At 53.6% G+C, this 26,513-nt stretch overlaps 1 protein-coding gene across 2 annotated transcripts in view; it reads right to left on the bottom strand.

Annotated features, from left to right (window-relative positions):
* FLT4 (fms related receptor tyrosine kinase 4) overlaps nt 1-26,513 on the bottom strand; it is a 62,912-nt gene that overhangs the window by 29,690 nt on the left and 6,709 nt on the right. For both annotated transcript variants that reach the window (XM_080398760.1, XM_080398759.1), the window contains exons 2-3: nt 8,190-8,286; nt 1,795-2,069 (exon numbers count right to left, since the gene is read on the bottom strand). In XM_080398760.1, the coding sequence (XP_080254886.1) occupies nt 1,795-2,069; nt 8,190-8,286 (372 nt within the window). The remainder of the gene's footprint in view (nt 1-1,794; nt 2,070-8,189; nt 8,287-26,513) is intronic.

Below are 26,513 nucleotides of genomic sequence, written 5' to 3'. Positions count from 1 at the left end.
AGTTCGTTTGAGAACTGAGCTGCAGGTAAAATACAGAAGAACCCATTTTTCCAGCCAAGCACAGATATTTTGTTCCTGGCAGTTCCACCAAGCTCTTAACATGAGAAATGAGGTTGATGGATAAACCTGTGGTCTGATCATGCCGTCTCCAAACATCCCCAACACTTACATCAGCCCTTCCAAGCTCTCCAGGGACAGTTTCACATTGCAGCCCAGTTCAGCAGGAACAGGCAGAGCTTTATCTGGATGTTCTGCAATGGCTACAGTTACCGTATGCCTGGGTTTTCTTGACATGTCCCTTCTCCTGCCTGAAAGCCTGTCCTGTCTGGAAAGGCGGATTCTGAGGTTTCCTGGATGCTTGATAGCCGTAACAGGGCACAGCCTGACTGGAATGAGTATGAACATGTGCTGCATAGCCATGTGCACAGCAACACTGTGAGGTGTTGGCTGGATCTGCTGCACACACTGTCCACAGGCAGTGAGTCCCATGGGCCCTGACAGCGTGGGATTTATTGCCCCTAAGCTACACCGTACGTGCACACTTGCTGCTCTCTGGTAAACAGGAGAGCCATTACTGAGCTGCAGATGAGGCTGGAGGTGAGAGAAGGTGGACAAGGGGTCAAAGTGGCATTTGCTGGATAACAAAGAAAATCACTCTTGTAAAAGCACTCTCTGCATGTAAGCTTGTATGGTTGTACTTATTTTCAGCTCGTGTAAAAAGCTCTCTGCCTCCATCCTGATACAACGCACTAGAGTGTCTGAACACCCCAGTCCAACTCACAGATGTCTCCTCACAACAGCTCTGGGATCCAGGGAAGCTCTTTCCTGTTTTAGGATGGGCAGCAGAGCCTACAGCAAGAGGAAATTGCCCAAACAGACCTCAATGCCTCTCCAGCAGCTGCCCAGCTTTCCTGATTTGCCCCTGCATTTTTCTCTGCATAGCTGCAGAGGCAAATTTGGCTTTGCTCTGGGACTTCTGAAAAATGCATCTTGTATGTCATGACCTGCCTGGCTCGTGACAACTGCACCAGCTAATAAATGGGGGTGGAAAGAGAAATAGTTCGGCCAACTGTTTCCAGGGGACAGTGCTCATTTATCTTGCTGAAGTGTGCTGTGAGCAGTGGGGGAGACTGCGGAGGAGGAGCCCCTGGGGCATGGAGAAGCTGAATATTGGCCTCGAAGCCACTTGCTGAGCTGAAGTTCCAGCTCCAAGCCCAGTGGAGAGCCCTCCTCCTCCAAAACACATCTCATAACCCTGCCTGTGCGGGGAGTCCCTGTGCAGTGCAGAGAGGAGCATCTGGGTCTGCCACTGTGGAGTTGCTCCAGGGCCATCAAGCCTGGCGACAGGAGGAGGTTGCACATGGTGGGTTTGTACCACTCCTCTCCCTGTCTCAGTCTCAGCTTTAAGGTACATTATCATCCCTAGCCTAGCCGTTAGCATCCCAGAGAGCCCCCAGCTGCCCAGTAGCTAACTCTTGTTCTTTTTTTAGCGCTGAAGCATCTCTGAGGCCTGGCTCTCACTCCTTAAATTCCTGCATTCCAGCCCGGCTGGAGCGATGCCCCCCGGGCCGGGACGTAATTGAATCCCAGGCGCTGCCGCCATGGACGGATATTGGTTCCTTGGTAGTGCAGGGAGACAGCATTTGGCCCCTTCCCTGAGCCTGCAGCAGCCAGGCTCTGCCCTGGGGGGCTGGGGGGCATGTTGGGCTTTTAAATCTTTCCGATATTATGCTGGTGCATAGGCTGCCTTGATCTCCCCCAGCCTGAAGGTGCACACCGCCACGTGACTCTTACCTCTCACAAACACATAGGTGCTGACTGCTGTGGTGCCGTCGATCTTGGCATCAATGTACTTGTAGTAGCAGCGGTAGTAACCCGTGTCGTTTGCCTGGGTCTCCGTCAGCACCAGGACTTTGCAGTATGGCTTCGTGCTGGTCCCCTCGCAGTCTTCTTCTTGGATCGCCCGGCCGCTGCTGGGGGCTGCTGAGGCCACCAACTCGGTTTCCTTCTCCTTCCCAGCAGGGTCCACCTTGCCCCCGGGCCACGACCACTCCAACGGGTGCTGGCCTCTAGACAGGGGCAAAGAGGACAGTTAGCTTTGGGCCGAGCAAGGGTGAACGTGGTGGGGATTTAACTGCCCTGTGTGACTGCACACATCAGCACATGGCCCTGCCAGCCATGTGCAGGGACAGCATGGAGGAACAGCCATCCTCCAAGGAGAAAAACAGGCACAGGGAAACAGTAAGCAGCTTCACTAATTGCTGGGCAAGCAGAGGCTTGTCCCCTTCCCCAGGCCACCTGTCAGGCCATGCTAAGTTGTAAGGTATCAGCCCACTCACAAACGGGTCTCCCTCTCCCATGATTTTGTCCTACTGGTATTGATGCCAGGACAAGGAGCCACATAGGACCGTGAGGGCAAGGCTCCATTTATTCTCTATTCCATCACATCGTTAAAAGGGGTCCAGAGCTATTTAGAAAACACATGGACATGATGAGTTCCCTTGGCTCACTGTAACTGCTGGCTGGGGCTTGTAGTGTGATGAATGGAGTGGGAAGCAGAATGAGGGAAGGAGAGCAGATTGGAAAGAAAATAAGAAAGAGAAAAGCAGGAGGGAGTCAGGGATAAAAGACAGCAAGGAGAAAACAAGGGGATGCTCAGCTGATCGCCTTCTGTCCCGCAGACAGCTGTTTCCTTCCCTGCTGCTGTGGGAGGGGGTTCCCTTGCTCTGCACAGCACCCTGCAGCCCCTTCAACCCCCGCGGCATGCTCCTCCGGCTGGCCTGGGGCTGCTGCCCCTTCCCACCACTACAGACACCTCTCTGAAGGCACGACCACAGAGCCTGTTCACCAGCAGCCCAAAGACAAATGGAAAAGGCCACGAACTGCAAGAAACCCCCAGACAAAGCGTGCACGTGTGTATTTATATATAGCCAAGGATCTCCAGAGCAGGAGGCTTGCATATGCACATGTACACACACACACACCATAGCTTGCTGTAACCGCGCTTGTTTACTACAAACAAAACAAGCTTTTATTCCATGCTGGAAGTTTCCTTCTGTGAAATCAGAGCCCCTTTCAGAGGAAGTCCCAGTCCCCACTTGAAAGTTTGCCAGTGTAGCTGAAAGTCACTTAAGAATGTGCAAATAAAAAAAAAAAAAAGAAATAGGAAAAAAGAAGACATCACAAGAGACAGCTGTGGGGGTAAAATTGGCCTTTTGTCAGCACCGTTTGCTCTATTAGGGGAAACGGGGTTCATCTATTATGCAAGTTGGGAATAGGCGTGTTGGCACATGCAGCTCCTCTGCCAGGACAGCTCCGCAGGCTGATGCTTTTAAGTGCAGCCAGACCGTGACTGTCACCAATAGCTGGATACAGACGGCAAGGGACAGCAAGGAGGAAGCGAGATAAGGTGCCATCGGAGGGCACAATGGCTCAGACGCAATGAGGACAGGATTTCTGTCCAAGTGTGGGGGAAAGACCTGCTCCTTTGTGTCTGTTTTCAGCAGCTGATTTATCATCCTGCAGACCGCTCTCTTCCAGCTCCTGCTGCCTAGCTCGCTACAAATGAGTTCAGAGACAGTGTGCTGCGCTCTCCTCGTGTCACCAGGCACAAGGGCTTTGGAGGCAGTGGCAAGCCCTTGAGGACAGCCACACAGTCCCTCTGACCCAGCTCAAACCTCTGCATTCACTAAAGAAGCCATCAGTGCCTGAGGCAGGACTGGAAGTACAGCTCCACAGGCTTGAGTCCATGATTCACAGGCAGGCTTTTCCAAAGTATCAGTCTCACAAACACTTCAATAAAAATAACACTTGAATTTTGAGTTTTTCCCATCCTGTGCATGCACAGTGAAAATAATAGTAAATCTGATCACCAAACAAGAAACAGTGCCGCCTGCCATGCCCATTACTACTGCGCCCATGGCCCCCCTGCACTGGGTGCAGACCGTGAGGCTGGCCCCACTCTCAACCCACAGCCAAGAGCTTCAGACCCCAACTGTGCAAAGGAGCCCCAAAGCCCCTTGCATTTGCTCAGGCATTTTTGGCACTCCATGTGGAGCAGGGTAATTGTACAAGTCTCCAGTGTTTCCGCTTTCTATTTGTTTACCCACTGGGATTTTCACACATTATCAGATGCACTTGTTTTATTAACCAACAAGGCTAGCAGTAGCTGAGTGACACGTATTTATATAAACACGGATGGGCCAGTATAAACAGACCTGCCTGCGGGCAGCTCTAAACTAAGGCATTCCTTGCATCATGTGCTGCTGACCAGATTCAGTGGGGACACAAGGTGTAGGCGTTAGTGTGAGTCCAAGTTAGCATCACTGGTGTGTTCAGAGGACCAGAAGAAGGAAGGGATGAGGGCAAGCCAGGGTCATTTGCATTTATTTCTGAATCTACCATCTGAATTTGGGGGAAGGTCCAGGCAGCAGTTTTGCATGGTTCCCTCCCTCCTATCTGCCACCTTTGAGTATTTGTTCCCAAGTTGTTTTCTTTCAGTTTTGTGATAATGTGCCTCTGGGCAATGAAGCCTGCTGATGCCAGCTGGAAACAGATGTACTGTAGGCTTCTCCACAGCTGTTTTCCTAAATCTTTTCAGGACGGATGCTCTTCAAGGGAGATGTTGCAATTGGCACCACGTTTCTTCAATCCTCTTTGAAGCTCCCAAGTGTGGTGTGATGGGCAAAGCTGGCTGTGGCTTTGTGGCTTAGCTGGGATAAGACAAATCCCCACTCAGCACCACAGAGGATGTTCACAGCAGTCACACACGTGTAGGAAAGAGCAGCAGGTGTTGCATATCCCCAGACTGCTCCAGAGCAGTTGTGGTGGGGCATTGCCTCACCCTCGACTCCTTCAGACCTGCCACCACACTCATTTTCCTCCACAGGAGCCAAGAGGGCTCCAGGGTCAAATACTTCCTCTCTGCCAGAGTGGGGTCTATGCATCTGCAAGCCAGATCTGTTAGCAAGATCTGTTAACACTGGGCAGCAAAGGACAACCTTGCCCTTCTTTTTCTAAATACCATGGCTGGGTGACCTTCCCTCTCCACCTGAGCACCCGCCACCTGTAGGATGGGACAGGATGGGATGGGATGGAGCGGGGCTGGCACAGCCAGGACCAAGTTGATCCCTCTGGAAGTTTCTGCTGTTGTGCAGCTGGCTCCTGTGGGCTCTGCTCCAATATTCATGAGCTGGAACAGCACAAGCTCTCCGCTTCCCCCAGCGCAGGCTGCCGAGGGCATGAATACAGAGATTCACAATATTCTTTCCTTCCTTCTCAGGATGGGACCTAATAAAAGATGCACTGTCCATGTGGGCATCAGCCCCTTTGCCCTGCTCTGCCACATGCTTAGATCGAAATATCATTGGGGGCCTCAGCCAGCCCTGGCACGATCTGTGTTTTAGGGGATGCTCCTGCATTGGTCCCCTGCTCTGACTGGACCTCTCAAGGGTGCGTTGTACTGGGTGACAAGGGAACATGCCTTGATGTGATGCCATCTGCAAAAGCAGAGCCCCAGCATCTGGTGGCTCCTTGTGGGTGTGCTGTGTCTTTGGGTCTCTGTTAAGCATGTCCAGCTCCAGAGGCATCACTTGTCACATGGCCTGGCATGGACTCTGGTCACCAGTGAGGCTAGGCGGGCTGTGGAGCAGAAGCATGCAGAGCTGTGGGTGTGTGAGTTCCAGGCTGCTGCAAGGGAGCCTGAGAGCGCAGTTGGCTGCGGGACTCTCACGCTCGGTGGGTGAAACTTGAAAGGTCTTCAGGGAGTCTCACATGGCGGGCTTTGAGCTCAGCTTTCTGCCTGCAGCACTGCTTCAAGCAGGCCTGTACTCCCGGCTTCCAGGGCAGCTCGAAGAGCAGCCAGAGGACATTGTTCTCAAGGGAAGACCAGGGTCAAATTGAAGTCACCTCCAACAAGATGCTCAGCAGGAAATCCCTGGATCCTGGATCTGATTTCGTGTTTGTCTCTGCCCTACCCTGCCCCACCATCCTCTCCTTTGCCTGTTCTCTTGGTGGTCTGCATGTTTTTCCCTTCAGCTCCCATTAAAACAAGCCAGGTCTTCCCAGTGTGGGCCATGGTCCAGAGAAGAGGTTGGAGAAGCAGCTGAGTGTAATTAGATATCCAGGGACCAGGAAAGATTTACTTTTCATTCAAATGAAGTAATAGTGTCCCACAGTCAAAATCCTCTCCTCAAGACACTAGACAAACACAGGCTTGAGAGCTCAGAGGGAGAAGGAGAATCCCTGAGCCACACAGGAGATGCTGAGACCTATCTACCTGCAGATGGTGCAAAGGACACTTGTATGACCCCTGAGGAGCACATCTGGGACAGCAGGATGCAGAGGTGGGGGGCAACCTGGGAGCAACATGGGCGGAGGGTTCATAGGTTTTAGTACTGTCTGTGGATGGCCCTGCTGCTCTTTGGCTGGGCAGCTCAGTCCTGCACAGCACCCAGCAGCCAGCGGTAGGGATCTTCCTTGTCTCAGCTGTGTCCACACCAGCACGCTGTATGGATGCCGCCTAGTGAGACTGAGAGACGAGCCTTGGCACTGCAGCTGGGGACAGGGAGCTTGGTGCCTCCCGGGAAGACTCGGTAGCTTGTGCTATGCCTCCTGCAAGGACTTCCAGCGCAGACTTTTCCCACTTCATGTGATTTTCGTTCATATTAATCGATACCTAACAAGCGCACAAGGAAAGGCCAGTCTCGGCTGCAGCCCAGGAGGGTTACCCCAAAAGAAAGGCTTCCCGCTTCATGGTCCCAGGTAGGTACGTTCATGCTTGACTGCAGAAGACACTGTTTAACCACACCTCTAACTCCAGTACGTCCCTTAGCCTTGGTTCAATCTGCAAGCAACACAGTCTCGAAACCGCTTTCTGTGTCCCTCCCTGGGCCACTGCTGAGAAAGGGTCTGGCCTGATTATGAGCTTATTCAGAATAATTGCACTGAATGCCCCCTCTTCTGAGGTTTTACAGAGTGTCAGTTCCCACATCCCTCTGCGGAGTGAACTACTGTGGCAGAGCACTGGAGTCCCCAGACTCCCTCCTCTTCCACAGTCCTCCAGCTCACACGCTTGCCAAACCTAGCACACACCATGGCTCCTCGGGTCACCGTATGGACAAGCCCACAACCGCTTAGCTTCCCAGACTGAGTGAAATCAGTGCAGTACTGCTATCAACAGCCTTTCCGCTGGCCCTCTCCCCTGGCTATGAACCGATTCACAAAGTAAAAGCAATGCCATCTGTTCCTGGAAAAGTTAAATATGTTTGTGACAAGACATGAACACAATGCCAGCCAAGTGTTTGCAGTAATTGCTCCATGGTTATATATAACACTGAGGAACACCCATCTGAGGCCCACGCTGAATTTATACCCCCGTCAGGCCCTAGCACTCGGATCCCAAGCGTGGATCTGCTTTCAGCTGCTGAAGGGAAACTCCAGCTTTGTCAGGAAAATTAACCTTCAGTCAATTCTCCCGCTTGTTTTTTGGTGGTTTTTTGGGGGTTTCTGTCTTTCCAAGACGGGAGGGTGGTGCTGAAAACATGTAGAGCCAACTGTCCCAGCACAGGATAAATCAGTTCAGGGACATCACCTCCTCAGAGCCACAGTCTCCAAAACAACCAGAGATTCTCCAGCTCCTCTCACAGAATTATTCACCTGGCCTGGCCGGGGCTTCTCTTCACTGCCACATGCACGTGACAGAGCATTAAATCCCAGCTTCCTAGAAAAGCTGGAAGCCTCTGACAGCCACCACTAAATGCAGCCTTGCCTTCTCCCATGGGTATTTTTCAGTGTCCCCCCAAATGACCCACCAGATTTATAAACCAGAACTACAACCCTAGCAGCCACGGATGAGGTGAGAATAAGCAACATCAAAGTAAAGACAAGGAGAGTCAGGAAGGCCAGTTTCCCTAAAAAGCTTACAAGGAAGCTATCAGATCACATAAATGTTTCTCTACCTTATGCCTGTAAGACTACAGCAGAGGTTATCACCATCTCCTCTGAGATGTCTTCAGCTTCTTTCTCAATTAGTTAATTAGATGAATTCACACTCGGTGAACATGGAAGATTTCTAGTCAGCTGTGCCGATCTGCGCAGCCAAGGTATCCCTGGTGGGCTCTCCTTGCCTGGTCCTCCAACACTGGCCAGGTAAAGTGGTCTAGGCAGAGCCATGCTCGCTTGTGCCTTACCTGCAGGTGATGGTCAGTGTATCCTTGGCGTTGATGATGTGTTCCTCCTCGGTGATGCTAAGAGTAGGGGGAGTCATAGAATAGCTGCTCACCAGATCTGTGGAGAGAGGGGAGAGAAGGGATGATGCAAACATCTGCTAGCCTGGACCCACCGCTGTGGGCAGCAGCTAGCTTGGTATCAGGAGCCCAGAGAGAGGCAAAGCCTCTTGAAGGAAACATCTCGTAGGAGTCTGCTCCTACAAGATAGTTTAATGCTGGCTCATTGGGACACAAGTGGCTCTTTTGCAGCCCTCCTGGCTACAGCGAGCAGCTCTTCAGTGACAGCTCTTGGGCCAGGGCCAGACAGCCCCTGGGCTCACACAGATGAGAGCCAGAAAAAGATTGGAAGACCAGAAATCAGAGAATCTAGGTGTGGCCATTCCTCACCAGGTGACTGAGATTGAGCTCGCTTGGACTAGGGCTCTGAAATGATCTTATCTGTAATTGGAGGGAGTCTGGCAAGAGATTTTTCTGTACACACATCATTTTCTGTAATCACGGGGACAAATAAGGGGTGCCCAGATACCGCAAATGAAAAACTCTTGCATTTGTATGGAGATGCTCTCAGGAGACAGCAGGCATCCACTGAACGTCCTTCTGCCAGGCACTCTCAGGTGCAGGCAGTCACTCAAACAGGACCAAACCTTTGGGGGTTACAGCGGCCCCCTTCCCTGCACCACAGACAAACAGGCATTCCAGGACTGAAATTATCCAGGCTCAAGGACGGGCAGTTAAACATTATCACACACTTTTTCCAGCTTTTGTCTGGGAGAGTCCCACTTCTGATGTGCTTGTATCTCCGGCATGCCAGACACGCACCCTAAGCGAGCTCCTCATGGACAAAACATCTTGAAGTACCGGTTACCCTCAGAGACGGACCCCTTGTTTTTCATTAGCACAGTGTTGCTGACTGTCATTACTCCATGATCTTTATCTTAAAACTCCAGCTTCTGGAGATGTGAGATAATTCAAAAGAAAAGTCTCGGTGACTGCAAAAACAAGCAAGCCAACTAACCAGAAATAGAAGGGGGGGAAAAAAAAAAAAAAAAAAAGGTTGCGAAATGTGAAGCTGTGACTCAGGTAGATGCTAAATGCTGAGGAAGAAAGGAATGCAAAAATATGTTGCTAGCTTGATTTCCTACAGAAACATGAGGGTTTTGCAACTGCATTCTGTGCGTGTCTCTTTCCTTCCCTCACAGCATGCAAGCGCATGTATCAGGGTGCCTGGCAGAGGGGGAGAGCTCTCAAGGACATGGTGTTTCCATAGGTTTTGCAAGCAGCAGGAATGCTGTAGGATGCTTCTCCTCCAAAACTGTGTCCTAAGGGCCTTGGAAGCCCTGCGGTAGAGCCATGTGGTGAAAAGCCACCAGCCCCTCTGACACGAGGCCTCCGAGGCAGCATGAGGAGCCAGGCCTGTGGGGAACCTGGGGTGCCCAGGGTCCACCGCCACCAGGAGAGGCTGCTGAGGGGGACACGGCGGTGGAGGGACGTGCTGAGCGGCACCGCCGGCATGGCCAGGCCAGGGCCGCCGGCCTTGTTCTCCCCGATTGTTCTCCACTTCCTTCCCGCCTGCGCACGGCTCCGAGCTGGTGTCCCCGTGGCTGCCCCCATGGCAACGGCAGGGCGCCCGCCATCTCCCCCACCATCTCCCGCCTCCTCTTCCCCTGCCCGCGTGAGGCAGCGTCAGCTCCGCCTGCGTGGGGGTCCCACTCCCCACGGCCCGTCCTACAGACACCTCTCTCAACCACAGCAGCAACCATGGCTTGTCATTCAACACGCGGGGCGGAGTGGTGTCACTATGGCCCCTGGGACTGGGTGGCACGAGACCCCCGTGGAGGACACCCTGCCCCGTGCCTCCAACCTCTCCTTCCTTGAGGCCAGACACATCAGATGTCACACACAAAAATGCACCCCGGGGCTGTGAAAATAAATGATCGCATTTTTGGTAAAATCCCTTCAAACAAGGTTTATTAAAAAAAGGGGGTGGGGGGAAGGAATCTCTCCGCTAAGCTGCATTTCCTATTACTGCTGGACACACTTATCCCAGTACAAACACCGCTCCCCAGATGGCCACGGCCAGCCAGCCCATCGCCTGGTGGGGTGCCTGCCGCCCCCGTGGTGCTCAGCCCGGAGTGCTGAAGGTATGGCTTGCCTTGGCGCCGGCGGGGACAGCAGTCCCGCTCACACTGGCGGTACGCTGGGGCAGCGAGCGGAGAGCTACCCCCTAAACCCCTGGCGTGGCAGCCCCCGGGGCTGGCTGCAGCAGGCACCGAAGGGGGTCTCAAGGCCGGAGTGGTCCCCCTTGCTTGAACCAGTGAACGAGTGGTCTCAGCCAGTGCTGTGTGCTGCATCTGCCCCTCTGCTGGGCTCGGGGGGAGCAGGACGGCTGCAGAAATAACCCCCTGCCTGCCTTCACGTGCTGCCCGGTGACCTGTTAGCAAATAGCAAACAACGACAGGGGGTGGAGGGGAAGAAAGGAAAAGTACGATCTGTGCAGGTTGAGGCTGTGGGATTCCTGCAGATGCATCCTGTTCGCGGCCCTTCGCGAGTACAACAGGAAAAGGAACCACTGCTCCCTCTGAAAGCACCGCGGCACGGGGCTGGGGACGCTCCCGCTGCCGGCAGCCAGCGCCCGGCCGGCTCTTGCAGCCGTCCAGCCTCCTCGCCAGAGCCGGATTGATGGGAACTTTAAGGACTCCCCACATCAGGCACGCTCTGCTGCTCACCCTGATGCCCCACACCAGGGCTAGCATCTTGGGATGCCAATGCCCACAGCCACCTGTGGCATCCAGGGCAGGCAAAGGGATGCACAGAGCCATTCCCAGCCTGAAAAAGCATCTTCAAGGCCATCGGCTTTCCCCCCTCACAAATTCTCCATCCCTCTCTGTGCTTGCCAGACAGATCCACCCCATTGCTGCCCTTGCCCTTTCCCTCCTGTCCTGTGTCTCACTCTCCTCAGCACTGAACCTGGTGCTGGGTTTGGCCATTAAATCTCTGCTAACCGACATACAGATGGTTTGTGTCTCTGACAAATCACAGGGTGCGAGGGAGATGTCTCCAGAGCATGGAGCGTCTCCTCTCCTCTAAGTCTCTCCTTCTCCACCTCCAACCCCAGTGATGCTTTATCTCCTCAGCCCTCCGAGCAGATCCTGCTCTCTCATGCACACCAAATCGTGCCCTTGTACGGGGAGAGCATTAATGTAATTAAAAAGGCATGCGGCAGCCCCGGCGAGCTTTGTTGTTTCAAGATGGTTTCCAAGCAAGTTGGCAGCGGGATATTAAAATAAACAGAGGGGGATTGATGGGATGCGGTGAGAGGAAGCAGGATCCCACAGCCACTCACACCTTGTCTATTTTCAGAAAAGCGCGTTTCCCAGCGGTTTTTCTAGCCTTGATCTCTCAGCACGCGCTCTGAAAGGGGCCAGGCTGCACCGAGAGCCTTCTCCTTATTGTTGGCTGCTCCTTCATTTTCTCCAGCTTCCTCTGCCTCTTTCTGCACCCCGAAATCACGGCTGCTTTCAGCACAGCGGCAGGGCTTCCCACTGGGGTCTGGATCTCCCTGCCTGGTGGGGAAGTCACGCTCACCCTGGAAAGTGCTACCCACCCTAGGGCATCCTGCAGAGACTGAGCAGCCCGCAGGGCCCAGCCTTGTGCCTGACCTCATCCCTCCACCCTCGAGCGCGCTGCGGGAAAGCCTCGCGTGGGGCTGTTTTTCCCTTGCAATGGCTGCAGATGGCTAGATGACCGCAGAGCTGCATCTGTGCCAGAGCCAGTGCTGCTGCAGCAAGCGACGGCTTTGGGAACCTGTGCGAAGGCTGTGCGTGGGTGAAGGTACAGGTATAGTATGGCATGGTATGGCATGGTATGGCATGACACAGCTCCTGCTCTCCGCCTGCTTCCAGTCGCAGGAAGCCCTGCACCGGATCCTCCATCCGAGCGCCGGCACACCACCTCAGCCCCTCTCCGCTTCCCCTTCCCTCCCTCTCTGCTGAGTCGGCCCCGCTGACTGATTAACGGGGCGCCTTTCCGGAGAGGGATTTTATTCACACTCTGTCCTTCTCGCCGACTTCCTTCCCCGGTGCTGGACTGGATCGCTCTGGCCACTGCGTGTCCCCAGCTAACCAGCACACCTCATGCTCTTGCCACCAAAGTTACTGCTTCAGGGTTTTGTGACCAGAGCTACAAATAACGTGCACAGAGCAAAGCAGGTCCAGATGAGGCTGAGTGCTCCAACTTGTCTGCCTGCAACTCGCACACCCGGCCCAACCCAGCCTGCCCACCCCAGGGCTGTACTGGGGCGAAAGATAGGCTGAAAGGCAGAAGTGTCCTTTCCCCCAGCAAAGTTACACTGACCCTGCTACTGCCCCATCTCTACTTTGCTCTATTCAGGCAAAAATTCCCAGTCAATCAGCATCCTGATAAAGCACAGCAGGAAACTGAGATTTGAAGACTTTCTACAAAGACATTTCTGGCAGATTTGTACCATTTAACTGAATCCCCAGACCAAATGTCCAGGATGGAGCCCCTGAATTGACCCACGTCCCAAGTCTGCAATGCAAAGCACCACGGATGAGCTTCTGCTAACTCGCTGGGCTCAGGCAGCTGCTCTGGCCTGTCTCTGGCTGGGGACACAGCACTCTGAATGCCCTGGCATTGCTCAGGGCCCAGCACTGCCATACAGCCCAATGTGGCTCATTTTGCAAAGCGTCTCCTGATTTCCTTAGGTTTTACTCCCAGCCTGAACCTTCGGCATCCCTGAGCTGCCCCTGCAGGTTGCAAAGCCAGTGGTGTGGCTCTTCCTTTGCAAGCAGGGCAAGGCATGCGCTTAAGACATGCAATCATGCACCACAGTTACTATGTGAGCAAAGACCTGCTCCTGGACAGCCAACAATAAAACCTTGCTGGCAACTGGGGAAACAGGGACTGAATGACCATTTCTGATGCAGAAGAGGAGCCACAGCTGGCACTGGGGGAAAGCGAGGAGAAACCTTGCTCTGCCCTTTCTGCAGAGCTCTCCTCTGGCTTTTCAGGATGGTCTCATCCAAATTAGCAGCATTTGCTGGTGAAACTGCATATGCACCATTCCCCCTTGCCCTGCAGAAACTAAGCCAGCACGGCAGGTGCCATCTTCCTCTTCTGCCCCAGTTACTTTTTGCCTGCCTGCCCTGTGCTGGTACAGCTGGCTGCCCTGGGGTCTGGTCCCAGAGGACCTGTGGCCACCCACAGATACACGGGAAGTCCATGGGCTGGAGGTAAAGCCAGGCCAGCTTCCCAGCTGAAGGGCTGAAGTTCCCGCATGGAGCAGCAACTCCTCACGTTTGGGGCAAGCATCCAGCTGTGGGCTGGAGCAGCAAAGTGTGAGTGTCACGTCATGCAAGGAGCGGGCAGCTGGCAGAGCAGCAGGGGGAATTTGGACGTGGGGCTGTCAGCTCCTCCTCTTCCTCCTCCTGGTGCTCGCCAGCACGGAGGAAGGCTTGTTTTGCAGAGAGGTGAGATATCGCACGAGGCTGAGAAGTGAATGGCAGGCTCCGGCCAAACTGGGGATGAAACACCAGGTGTTTTCTCTCCAGCCTCACAGCGGGCAGGGCAAGCCCCAAACCATGGTGGGAATTCACGCCAAAATGGAGCAGGTTCTGCCCAGCAGCCTGGGCCTGGGGGCTGCGAGGGCAGTGACAGCCACCCATGCCCATGGTGAGGCTGCGGAAGAACAGGGAGTTGGTGTGCTAAAGGGCTCTGTGGGCAAAATGGAAACAGGCTAAGGTGTAAGCGATGAATACATTAAAAGCAATAATGATAGAAAACTGGAAATCCCCCCAAACCCCTATGTATTGGCACAGGGGCAAAGGAAGCAGGTCCCTTCTTTTATGGGGGTCATGAAAGATACCCCTTTTTCTGCAACCTAGGATTGACCTAGGTCCTGGGTTGCTTCAGACCTGTCCCAGAAGGGGTTAACCACAGGGCTTGTACTCCTCTGCGCAGGATCAGCCCCTCTGTGTGTGCTGTGCTACAGCCGCATCACTGTCCCAGCCGCACAACTGACCCCCGTGCACCAAGGACTCATTCAGGCCTGCAGCAACACCTGTCCCCCTCTCACGGGGGGCAATGCCAAGAGCGAAACACCCCCCTCTGGTCTAGAGATTTTCATCCACAGACCTCAAAGCCCTGAAATGTTACCAAAGTGTGGTGGATCAGTGTCCTCACCATTTTGTGAGGACATACCCAAAGCATCAGATGTTCCTTTGCTCCAGCCAGGGCAGGCTGTCCTCTTTCAGGGGACACAAGGGACTAACAATTATAGGTACTCGGTCAATACTCACAAACACAGAGGTCATGATCATTATTGGGTGTCTGATCCCTCCTGTCCAACACCAAAAGCATAACAAGACTTTAACTTTGGCCCAAGACACCTATGGCTAAGCTGGTGTACAGAGGCAGGAGCCCCCCGAGCAGGGTCTGATATGAGGGCTGAGGAAGGGGCCACCAATGCCGGTGGAAATGCTTTTTTCTTGACACCGGGCTCAAGAAATGCCCCAAGCGCCACGGGTCTGCAGCGATGCCAGGTGAGGAGGAAGGATGTGCGCCCAAACGGACAGGGCATTTGCCAAGTGCAAAACTCAGGGCTCGCCTCCAGCTCAGCAACTGCGGCCAGGGGAGACCCCCGCCAAAGCTGCTGCCTGCCAGCCAAGCAGGGAGCGGGATGGGGTGGGCAGGGACGTGAGCAGCACATCGTGCAGCAGCAGCATAACCCTGACACAAGCAGAAGTCACAGCCAGACCAGCAGCGCTGTGGGGCTGGGCGCTCTGCTCTGCTCCCCTGGCGCTCCACAGCCGCACACCCAGCACCTGTGGGTCTGGCCAAACAGCCCTGCAGCCCCAGTCCAAAATGCTGCTTTGGCCTCAGTGCACGCACCCCAACGGGTCCACTTAGCCTCTCATCGCTCATAAACTTTAATTAACTGGTTCTTTTCTGGCAAGGCACAAAAATTGCATGACCACCTGCACTGAATGGGGAATGAAGCAAAGAAAGTCATGGGCTCTCTGGGCTTCTTCAGCTTTTGGACTTCCAGGCTTGCAGTCTCATCAGAGAATAGAAACAGGAGCTTGAAAGCAGGAGCCACTTTCAAGAGAGCTAGGCTGTCCAGAGGAGCAAAGTTACCCTTGTACCCTTCAGTCCTCATCCCTTGGTGCCTCCAGGCAGGGATTTAAATCAGAGTATTCCACAAGCCAGCTGCCCTGAGGCAGCAGAGGGTGGCTACACCCAGTGCCCCACCACGCTGGCACCTGCTTTCGGGACCCTGGTCTGCAGGGGCACAGGCACAATGGCCTAGGGATCTGCTGCCACAGCATCCCGAAGCATCCCAGAGGGGTCAACAAGTGCCCATCTGGGAGTGTTTATCTGTCTGCCTTTCTCCCTCAGCAGGAAGCACTATCTCACCATTGCCCTGCCTCACTCCAGCTCGGTTTCCTGCTCCATCCTGCCAGGTTTACCCTGCTTTTTCCTCCTCCCCTCCCCCTGCTCCAAGGCTGTCAGGCCATGTTTGCATTTCTGTCTCCTGCCGTCTTTCCTCTCCCTAACCCCCACCCCCCCTCCATGCTTGCTCCCTACTCCATCCTCCCCGAGAGGCTACGTCCTGCGCCAAAGTTAGCCTCTGTCAGGTAGCCACATGTCCGGCCTGGGGCAGCAGGTCAGCCGGGGCCACCCTGCAGACCTCCTCCAGGATCTCTGCTGTCAGCAGCCTCCCCGGGCCCCAGGGGAGCCAGCTGTTTGCTGCTCTCGCTGGGCCGAGGGATGCTCCTGCACATCAGAGAGCTCGCTTCCCCTCGGTGGGCAGCCGGCCCACCCTTTCTGCTGCTGGCCAGGGGTTGGCCAGACACCGCTTTGTTCGGTCCCCCATTCCCTGAATCGCTCTGGGTTTGTTGGCTGCCTGCTCCTGCCCGAAGAATCCTTTTCCTGCCTTTGAGATAGAGGATGCTCGAGCCATCTGTGTGTTTTATTTCCTTGTAGAAACTAACAAGCCAAGGATTGCTTCCTCTCCCTGACATTTCGGAGGGCAGCTCCGGCTCAGCGGGATGCATGGGGAGGGGAGCCCAGGGCCTTCAGACAGGAACAGAACCTATTCTGTCCACAAGATTCTCTCCCCAATGGGCAGAAATCCTCAGACCTGCCAAAATGCCTGTAGCAGCTCCCACTCCGCCACCACTGTTGCTCTGCAGGAGCCCACGGCAAGCTGCCCTGCTTAGCATACATAGCCACCCCTCTTCCAGTGGCCCCTATTAACTGCATGGCTAAACCCTTGCAAAACTCAATTAAAATTATCCTCCCACATCTTAAGGACTGTCAAGTTGTTTCTCTTCCTGTTTTAATTTATTTCTTTCAAAATCTTGCCCTGCTCACGTTCTCTGCCCTTGCAGGATGTGATTAACGTGGCGTAGAAAGAGCAGAGGCATCAGATGGCTTTAGGGGACTAGTAACAGAAATTAGCACCGTTCATTACGTCTCTAACCTGAAGGAACATAATGAATGGTCCACAGATCACATGAAATGAGTGTCGGTTCAGAGCTGGTACCTGGCAGACAGGCGTTACCAGCACAAACGGGTGGCCAGGATGGGTCGGGGACATCCTGCCTTGGGGGTTTGGGATCTCTGGGCAAGTGGCTTGGGAAAAGCTTGTACTGCTGCTACCTCCAGTTATCCTGTTTGGGACTGCTCAGGGGTTGCCTGACCGTTGCAGGATTCAGAGTTTAATTCCACCCCGTGTCTATCCATGTGTAACCCCAGGGGCTTTACCGGGCTGAAGCACCTCTGGCAGCAGTGGGCATAAACCCACGGGACACCAAAAAGACATCTTTGGCCACTGAGAAGAAATGATAGCCTATACAGTGACAATGGGCAAATGACTAAAGGAAATCATTATCCACTGCTTCTAACACTGTACCTGATGAAGTTATGAGGCAGGTGACAAAATATGTTTTCATGCAACTCAGCAAAACTGTGGATTTTGTCACTGTGATACCCACAGAGAGATTCCCAAAGAGAGGCATAAGCTCCTGGAGGGCAAGTCATTACCAGCTCTTACGCACAGCGGTCCAGGTGAGACATCCAGGTCTAGGAGTCCCTAAACTGCCCATTGCCAAAACAGAGCAGGATCCCCCTGCCCACATCAGGGCATCGTCCCCTTTCCCAGACCCCAGGTGCCCCTGCTGAGGCTGGTGACAGCCTGGGCAGAGCCAGGAGCAGCTCCAGTGCCTGCGCAGGGGCTTCCACCTGAAGCACCACGGCTTTGCCGCATGACACAGAGGAAAGGAAAAGCCTGAGGAGCAGTGGAGACCCTCAGTTTGGACATCATTAATTATGGCTCCATCATGAGCCATTCCCAGAGGCTCAGGTGAAGCTCCCATTGAAGTAAGCCACAGATGTGCTGTTGGAGGAAGATGGAGTTCAAGCTAAGCAAGACCTTGGCATCCAGCTCTCGCTGGGAGATGAGGAGGCAGAGGCAGCTGCCCGGGAAGCCAAACAGAGCCTGAGGGTCAGCACTGAGGAAAAGGGCAGCAGCATTTGCAAAGGAAAAAGCAAGTCACAGGTTTACTTTTTCCTTGATGTGTGTGGGCTTAATTGCTGGCCTTTGAAGTTCAGCTCTTCCAAAGACTGTTGCTTATGGACACGCTGAGCAGTACACTGAAGAAACGGCCGTACCCCACTCAGGGCAGGTTTCCCTGATGTGAGCAAAGCCTGTGGACCCTGCCTGCCTCCCTCCCACCCAGACCGCTGCAGCCAGGCTGACTGTGCTGGGCTTTTTCAGGGGTCTGCAAGCCACGCAGCTGGACTGGGAGGCACCGTGCCAAGCGGAAAAGACCTGCTTCTTCGTCTTTGCATGCCTAGAGTTTGCATCCAGATGTTTGCTACTTAGCTGTCAATTGAAATTAACTCGGAGCCCTCAAACCAAACAGCTGCCCTTGGAGCTGGCAGTGCCTGTTCTCTGCAGCAAACCCCATCCTCAAGTTGATCTCCAGCCACTGAGTGTGAGAGAAGCTGATGAACAGAGTCAGTGGGGAAAAAACAGTTTTGCAATTAGATGATTATCTTGGCCTTGGAAAACCTGGATTCAATTCCCCATCTGCTCAAGGCTCCCGGCAAGCCCGTCATGCAGCTTCTTTGTACCTCCAACCCTGCCTGAGCCACAGAGGGTAGGGCAGCAAAAACTGGGATGCTTTGGCCAGGAAAAACAGATACTCTAGCAAGAAAGGAGGAATCCTTATTCCTTCCAAAGAAAGATAACAGGGAGGAAAGAAAACGGATTTATCTCAGAGCCAATGCAACATGAAAAAGCTACATTAGATGTGGATGGGCCCAGAAACTGGGAAGCACAAGCAAAGTACAGGAAGAATTTAAACTTCCTGATTATCAAAGCAGGGTTTTCAAGCATCAAGTATAAACTAAAAATAATAATAATAAAAAAGCAAAGGGAAGAGTGGTCTTGGGCATGAGAGGGAGCTGCTGCCTGAGGAGCGGGAGAGCATGAACCCTCCTCCACGGCGCAGCTTCTTGCATGCACACCCGCACGTGCGCATCCATGCATCTGCACAACTCCTTCGGCTGCCTCTGACGGGGTGGGCACAAGGGGAGGCAGGAAGATCACAGGCACATGCTCTTCAAAGGAGAATTAGTCATCAGAGGTAACAGCAGAGGAAGGAAGCTTCAGGTACGAGGTCAGACAAGCACAAGCAGAGGGGACTGCTGGAAGAGCTCTGAGCACTTGCTGTGGATCCGCGAGCAGGACAGGAGGTGCGATTCCCTGGGGTAAATGCACCTACAGCAACGTACACAATAAGACATTTCAACCCTCCTGGAAAACACTGCACAGCTCGGCTTTCTGCCATCCTTGAAAGCAGCTGGAGCTGGCCAAACCCAGAGCCTTCCCTGATGTCGTTAATAAAAATCTTACACTGCTCTTTGCAGGACCCCTGAGAGGGATGGGCTCTAGAGAGTGCAGCAAAGCTCTCCCCCGCCGTGGGGCTTTGCTGGGTTGGTTCTCACCCGCAGGTCAGTGATTCTGTCTGCTCCCCGCTGGGCAAAGGGCCTTGAAGTTGGAGAGACTCAGGGCACTGGGAGGAAAGCTAACCCTGCGGGGCTGTGTGGGGCATCGATGGCAAGTTACACACACGCTTAGTTTCTCTTGGCACAGAGCTGTGACCGCATGCCAGGACCCGTTGCAGCAGGAGATGATAATCATCATCTCCAAGAGCCAAAGTGTATCAGGGTATTCGCGTCACTTGAGATTAGCTGGCTGTTTAACATCTGCACAGATTTCTCTCTCCACCTCCACATAACACCCCTCACGCAGCTATGAAACTCATTTAATTCCCTTCCAAGAAAGGCTGAGTTGGAAATGTCACACTTTGTATATCACACAATTCCTACAATGAAACACCCAGCCTAAACGGCAGCATCAGACTCTGGTGCTATCTGAAGGCCAGTAAGCTAAAACACCTTATGCTGTTTTTTAAAAAGAACTTACAAGAGGGTTAACAAGTTCCATAAACACCCTGTTACTCTCTTGTTAATACTCAGAGGCTGACTGTTGTTTTCCCATTCCAAGGTGCTTCCCTTGCCGCGCAGCTCAGTGGGGAGAGCACGCAAGCGGACGCAATGGGAAGGAAACGTTTACACATGCTAATGACTTCCACTGCAGGAGCGCAAGTACTAACAGGGAAATTGTACTGAAGAGACAACACGCCACTTCCTTGGCTGTCCCTGTTTGGTCACCGCAAGGTACTTGGTGCTCGGCTGGGGATGGCCTTCCCCGCCCCATGGGAAAAGCCAAGGTATGAACGAAGGGAAGACACAGACACGTCGGTTTGGACCACAAAGGCAGGGGATGCCGTTTGGCAGCAGGGCTGTTCTGGCACCACACTGGACCAAGGGGCTGAGGACACACACGGGCCCTTTCCCATTCCTAGCAATGTGGGGTCTGGGGCCAGAGCCCTTCCAGATGCTGTTCAGGCCATTTCACCACGTGCATCTCTCTTCATGCCAGTACAGGTTTCCTAAGTTCACATGAAACCCTGTTTATTTTTTTTTCCCTCTCTCTTTTTTTTTTTAAATCTACTATTGTATTAAGAAGTGTTTTTCTTTTGGCAAAGGTTACTGTGGGGCCAATGCTGTATGGAGCCTCCTGCCTTCCATCACCACTATAAACTCTGAGCAGGAGCTCAGCCTGACCAATGTCACTTATCTTCAATGAAGGCAGGCTTGTATTTCCACCGCCTTATAAAAAAAAAAAATAGATAGATCCTGGCACTCCCCCTCTCCCCCAGTGCATTCTTTGAAATGCCACCCAGGCCTTGTTACTGCTGGGAGGCTGGAGAGCCAGGGATTAACTGCCTCAAGCTGCATTAGGCTTTATTTGTCTAAGCAGCTAAGGGTGAGGAATGGCCATAAATTTTGTAAAATGCTGAGTGTGGTGGAGGGGCAACGTTGGGCAGCGCAGGCATCATGGCAGCAGGCATCACATCTTGGCTGGGTGCAGTTTTGGCGTGACGAATGTTGTTGGAAAGGTTCCTGCCTCCCTAGAGCACAGGAGGTTTGGGGGACATCAAAACCATCCTCATGTGTTCAAACTGGGGACATCAAGCTACGACTCGTGCCTTCTGGTTGCCTTCATTAGTCCTTGCCACACATAAGCAACCAACAGTGGTGGATCTACCTGACCAAGCAGGAAAATCCCATCACAACCCTGTCACCCAAGGGGACGCCTACTGGGTCTGAACCTGTCTGCCCAGCACGGGGCATGCTGTCGTTCCCCTTCACTTCTGCACTGGGATGTCCCAGCAGAGAGAGGAGATGAAGATCAGGGTACGCACTGATGTGATCCCAGCACCGGTGGCGCTGCCACAGCCAGCACTTACAGACAGCAGCCCAGGACCTGCTGAGCCTGATAGCTTGGCAACAGCCCCAAACCAAACGAGGAGCCATCAGGCCCAGACGCACACTACATTAGCTAGATTGCTTTACAGAGGCATCCCTGGGTAACTCCATTTGGAGGCAAGGTGGTTGTTTACCCCCCGTTTCACCCCAGCACAAGGACTACGTGCTGCCTGCCCAACGGCACGGGGGATTTTCTGCGTGCGAACGCATGCAGCTCCCACGGGAGCATCCCACACCGCGGCCAGCCGCCGTGCTTTCGGGACATGCTGTTAAACTTCTGCCCTTTGCTTCCCAAGGGCCAAGCGCTACAGCGTGGTGAAGGGATGATGGCCACTTAGACAAATGATGCCTCACTGGGGACCCTGCTCAGGGTAGGACAACCTACCATGCGAGTGATGGATTTCTGTGGGCGCTGGATGCCGTCACTTCTGTTGGATGTGATTTTGCTTGCTGCCACCACTCTGAGCTGGCAGTTTCCAAATCTGAGTATAAACCACAATTCACACCCAACCTTCTTGCCTTAGTAAATATCAAGATTTGCTGTTGTCCATGGAAACTATTGACTTGACCTTCACTTCCATCCGTGTTTATTTTTTTAGGTCACTATATCTAACATCCATCTCAGCAGACACCAGTATTTCAGAAATGGGGAAAACAAGTCACAGATGGAGAGCCAAGCCTGGGGCCAAACCTCCCTGTCAGCACACGTGCGTGTCTGTGCAGATATGTACACGCTTCCCGCAGCCAGTGCTGGACCTTCCACATGCAGGGAAACCGATGGAGGGTTTTCCAGGCTCTGCTATGCAACCCTGCACTTTTTGTAGCTTTTTTTTGGGGAACACATGAAACCAGTAAATGTTTTACAGGCTTCCCTGCCACATGAAGAGCCCACACGCCTCTAACTCAGAAAGCTGCTGCAGGACCCCCAAACCCTCCATGGGTCTCTGCTGGGTCTCACGAATGTGCAGACAGACCTTCACAAACCTGTGGAGCAGCCACCCAACTTGGGGCACCTGGCTGGGCCCCACGGGTCTGCTGAGCCCCATCAAGCTCTGCCAGCGGCTGAAGCGGTGAACCTGCTGCAGGGTGGGTGCTTTGCGCCCCTGGAGAGGAAGGGGAGGGTGACCCAGATGGGAGGCCTGGCTGCCATGGGCACCGCTCGCTGGCTAGTGCCGGTCGCTCAGGAAAACCATCATGAGCTTGCAAATTCTTTATAAGCTTTCCACGTGACACAATTACCCAGGGGCCAGATCCTGGAGCTCTTTCTTCTCTCTTTACTCAGACCAGTCTCCCCTGAAGTCATTGAGGCATTGGCCTAATTACAACTGAAGGACTTTAGTATTTGGCCCTGTAATAAAAACTTCCTTCCTTTGTCTACTGCTCACTCCACATGATCCCGCTACCTCCCAGCCTCCTCCCGGCTACGTCTCCCGAGGCTGGGGCCATCAGTTGTTTTGGTTGATGCTGCTCTTTCGTTTTACTCTCCCAAGACTGCACCTGTCCTCTCGTGCAGCTGCAGACCGCTGAGGTGGAGCGAGCCAGGGTGGCCGGCGAGGACAAGGGTGGATTGCGGGATGAAATGCAACCCAGCAGAGGGGCAGTGCCGGTCCTGGGGACATGCATGTGTGCAGACACCACGCAGGCTGGGAGCAGTCTCAACCATCACCTCCCCAAGGCAATTCCTTCAACACCTCTTTGAGGATGGGATGGAGTGCCTCCAAAAAAGCCTTTCTCCCCCTGCTGACTGTAGAGCAAGCGCCTTAGGCTATACACTATAAACTTTTACGTGATGGGGACTGGGTGAGATGACTGCTGCCCAGGAGGGTATAGCAGGAAGTTTACTCATCTCGCTGCAATGGCAACTATGCATCGTACTAGGAAATGACACCATAAAAACCATGTATAATTTTAAACAAATAACTTGCAATATGAATTTTTCTGCATGTTCTGTCTCAGAATAGCCAGCAGAATGCAAAGTCCTGTTATCCCCCATGGGTACCTCATCCCCCCCACAGCCATCTGAAACATGCACTGGGGTTTGGGGCAGGAGGCAGGAGCTCCTGCTTCCTTTTCCATGTCTACCAGCCTTGCTCACACCTGTGGCACTGATAGAGCAATATATGAACACAAATGGACAGATACAGCAATTCCCTTTGCACTAATCTCCCTGCCTGTGCTGCTTGATGACAGAAAGCAAACACAAAAGGAATTTGAACTTAGCTGAAGCATTTGGTCCCAAGGTACCAGCATAGTTTGATAACCTATACCTCAGTCCTGCAACTCATGGATGCTCAGGTTGGTGCCATCCCTGGTCATATAGCAGATTGCTCAGAGAGCAGAGAAACAACTCCTCTGAGTTCCTGCTGAGGTCTTCCATCTCGCAGGGAGATTTTTAATACTGCTCAGCTAAAACTGAAAGAGTCAGACACGCACCTGGGAGCTTGCAGCTCTAACTACCCCAGGGAACACAAAACTCTGAGCAGCAGCGGACCGATGATCTCAGGGTGGTGTGGCTGCAGCATGGCCTTTGCACAGGTCTGTGTGAGCCCTGTGCTACCCAGCCCTGCTGAGCCAGCTCACCGTGCTCTGCATCCCAGCACAGAGCACAGCGACGCCAATCTGTACGTTGCACGGACTAAAAGTCCAATGTCCAGTCCAGTGACAAGGGCTGCCTGGCTTATGGCTTGGTCTTTAAAAAAAAATACAGTCTCGCTGTACATTCTGCCCTTTTTAAATACATTAATTGCCATGGAAACAATGCTGTTATGGGTATGGGAGCAGCCTGCTGGCCTCCACAAATGCAAGATAAAAATCAATGGATACATTGAAATACAGGCTGTATTTCAGGACCTTTTGTGGTTTTGAGGCTGGTCACCATGGGCAGATATGAGAGAACGGCTCAGACACCATCTTCTATGGAGAGAAAGCTGGGCACAATAAAACATGCAGTAACATCTCCTTCGCAGTGTTTATCTGCTTGGTCAGATGTTCCCTTATACGGGAACTGGTCCCAGTACTAATGCGTGTGCTCAACTCTCGGTACCGGTCATCACTCCCAGCTCCTGCTGAAGCATCCCAGTCCTGGCTGTCCTTTACATCCTCATTACCAGTGAGTGGAAAGCCTCAGCTGGTTTCAGGCCTTGGCAAGGTGGCTTGGCTCCATGCCTCCCCGCTCCCCATCCGTGGCCCTTTCCACCAGCTCAGATGCCTCACCAAAAAGAAGGAAAAAAATGCCAATATGATACATATATGCCATCGCTTCTTGACCTTGAGAGGTACACAAACCAGCACAAAGGGAAGGGCTGCGAGCGCCCTTCCCTCCCTGCCCGGGCCGCCCCCAAAAAGCCGGTGCAAAGGGCAGCCCCGGCTGCCCGGCTCTGCCCTCCTGGCGAGGGGGAGCGCTGCCCTGTTCCCTGCCGTGCCGCCCATCATGAAGGGGTCCCTGAGCTGTTATCAGGCAGTGACAGTTTCCGCCATCAGATTCCTCCTGTCCGTCAGGAAAGCTAAATAAGGAACGTCGTTCAGGCGGCTGCAGGAAGAGGGGAAATGCAGGGACATCCGGCCCAGCTGCCAATTTTTCCTTTCCCATGAACCACCACTGACCTCCGCCAAGGGAGAACCTGGACACCCAGCCTGGCATCGGCACCGCTCGTCTTCACTTAACCCTTCCCCAGGGGGATGCCCTGGACCCCAGAGCCTGCCCGGGCGGGCGGCCTCGCCATGCTGTGCGGCGCGGCCGTGGTGGATGGTGCGCGGGCACTGCGTCACCAGCACTAGCGCCGCAGGCTGAGGCGGGTGGACTCGGCCCACCGGCTGGCATTTGCCCAGCTAACTGGAGCCACGGCCAGGAGAAGGCTTAACCCTTCCGCTCCTGCACGAGGGTGGGTGGATACGCCTTGCATGGCAGCAATGGGTCCCGAAAGCATCATTGAGCTACTCTGATTGCTTCCCTCTTCGCACGCACTGAGATTGGGAGCAGGGCTGAGCTTATTTTCTCACTTATCCTTCTGCAGCTGAACTGGGGGTTTCCTGGCTCTGCCCAGAGGCACAACCAGCTCCAGACTGGCTGCTGCAGACAGCTCTTTGCTCACTCCAGGGCTCTGCCCATCAGTAACGGGGACCAGGTTGGTCTGCAATCCACTCAGCCCTTTCCCATGGCCCTTCCTGGGGACAGCCCTGGGGTCCTTGCTGCCTTTCACTGCACAGAAGCAGAGCAGGGGAGCAGCGGCCACCTGGTTATTATGTGCTCAGAGAAGTGGAGACCACAGCACTTGCTCAGAGTATCTCTTGCCTTTCCCCACCATCCCGTTCTCTGCATTTCCCCAGTTTGAGTCTTTTCCTGACACCCTAACCCGATCCTCCCTCATTAGCACGTGACGTCCATCCCACGGCACCTCCAGGTTTGGCCCGCAAAGCCTGTGCTGGAGATCCTTGCCCTGGAAGAAAGGGGCAGAAAAGCAGCAAGAAAAACAATTCACACGTGGGAGAAGTTGTAAGATGAAATACAAGTCACTGCCTGAAACCTGCTTCTGCTACCTCAGCAGGGAAATGACTCCAGGAGAGACTCCCCACTTAATATCCTCAGCTTATAAAACTTAGTGGGAGTTTTGCCACCGGCTGCCACGGGGCCAGGTTTTCACCCTCCTTCTGCTGAACTTGCACCTAGAGATGGAGTAATTTGCCGGCAGCCGCTCAACAAAATAAGCGGTCACGCTGTGCTCAAGGGCTTGTGCCTCCTCACTGGCTTGAATACAGGCCATCTCCGCTTCCACTATTTTGCGTTAACAATGAGGCACCGCAGATGGGCAATAATACTGTGTGCTGAAAACATCAGAACTATTTTGACCAGAGAGAAAAAGCCCCCCTGGGACCTGGCTAACCCTCTCTCTAACAACATGAAACAAGAAACAAAGGTCTGGGATAGCCAGAGGCAATAAAAACCCTGGAATTAATTTAACCAGTCACTAGATGCCAGTGCAGCTGCAGCAGTATTTCTTTTCCTAACGAAGGGACAAAAGATAATTCCAGCTCGGGCCCAGGGCAGGGCTCAGCTCCGGTCTCCCCACCAGACACTGGGACGCACCAGGTGGTCGCAGTCTCTGCCATGGCGCCCAGTTGGTGTGGGACCCAGGGGGGGCTGTGTGCCTGCTCCCTGCTGCCCCTCACCCAGGTAGAGATTTGCAGGAGCCGCCTGCACAGGGGTAGCTGGGGCAGGTCAAGGCAAAACACAGCACTGGGCACCTCTGGCTCATGGTCTGGGGTGGGAAAGGAGCTTTCAGATTTAACTAACCACCTGTGGATTTTTTTCCATGCAACCCCATGTATTTTTCCACGCACAACTGCCCATGGACCCAGGCAAAC

Source organism: Falco punctatus (genome assembly GCF_963210335.1).
Source record: "Falco punctatus genome assembly, chromosome: 8".
Lineage (NCBI taxonomy): Eukaryota > Metazoa > Chordata > Aves > Falconiformes > Falconidae > Falco > Falco punctatus.
This window is presented reverse-complemented; position numbering and strand designations above follow the sequence as displayed.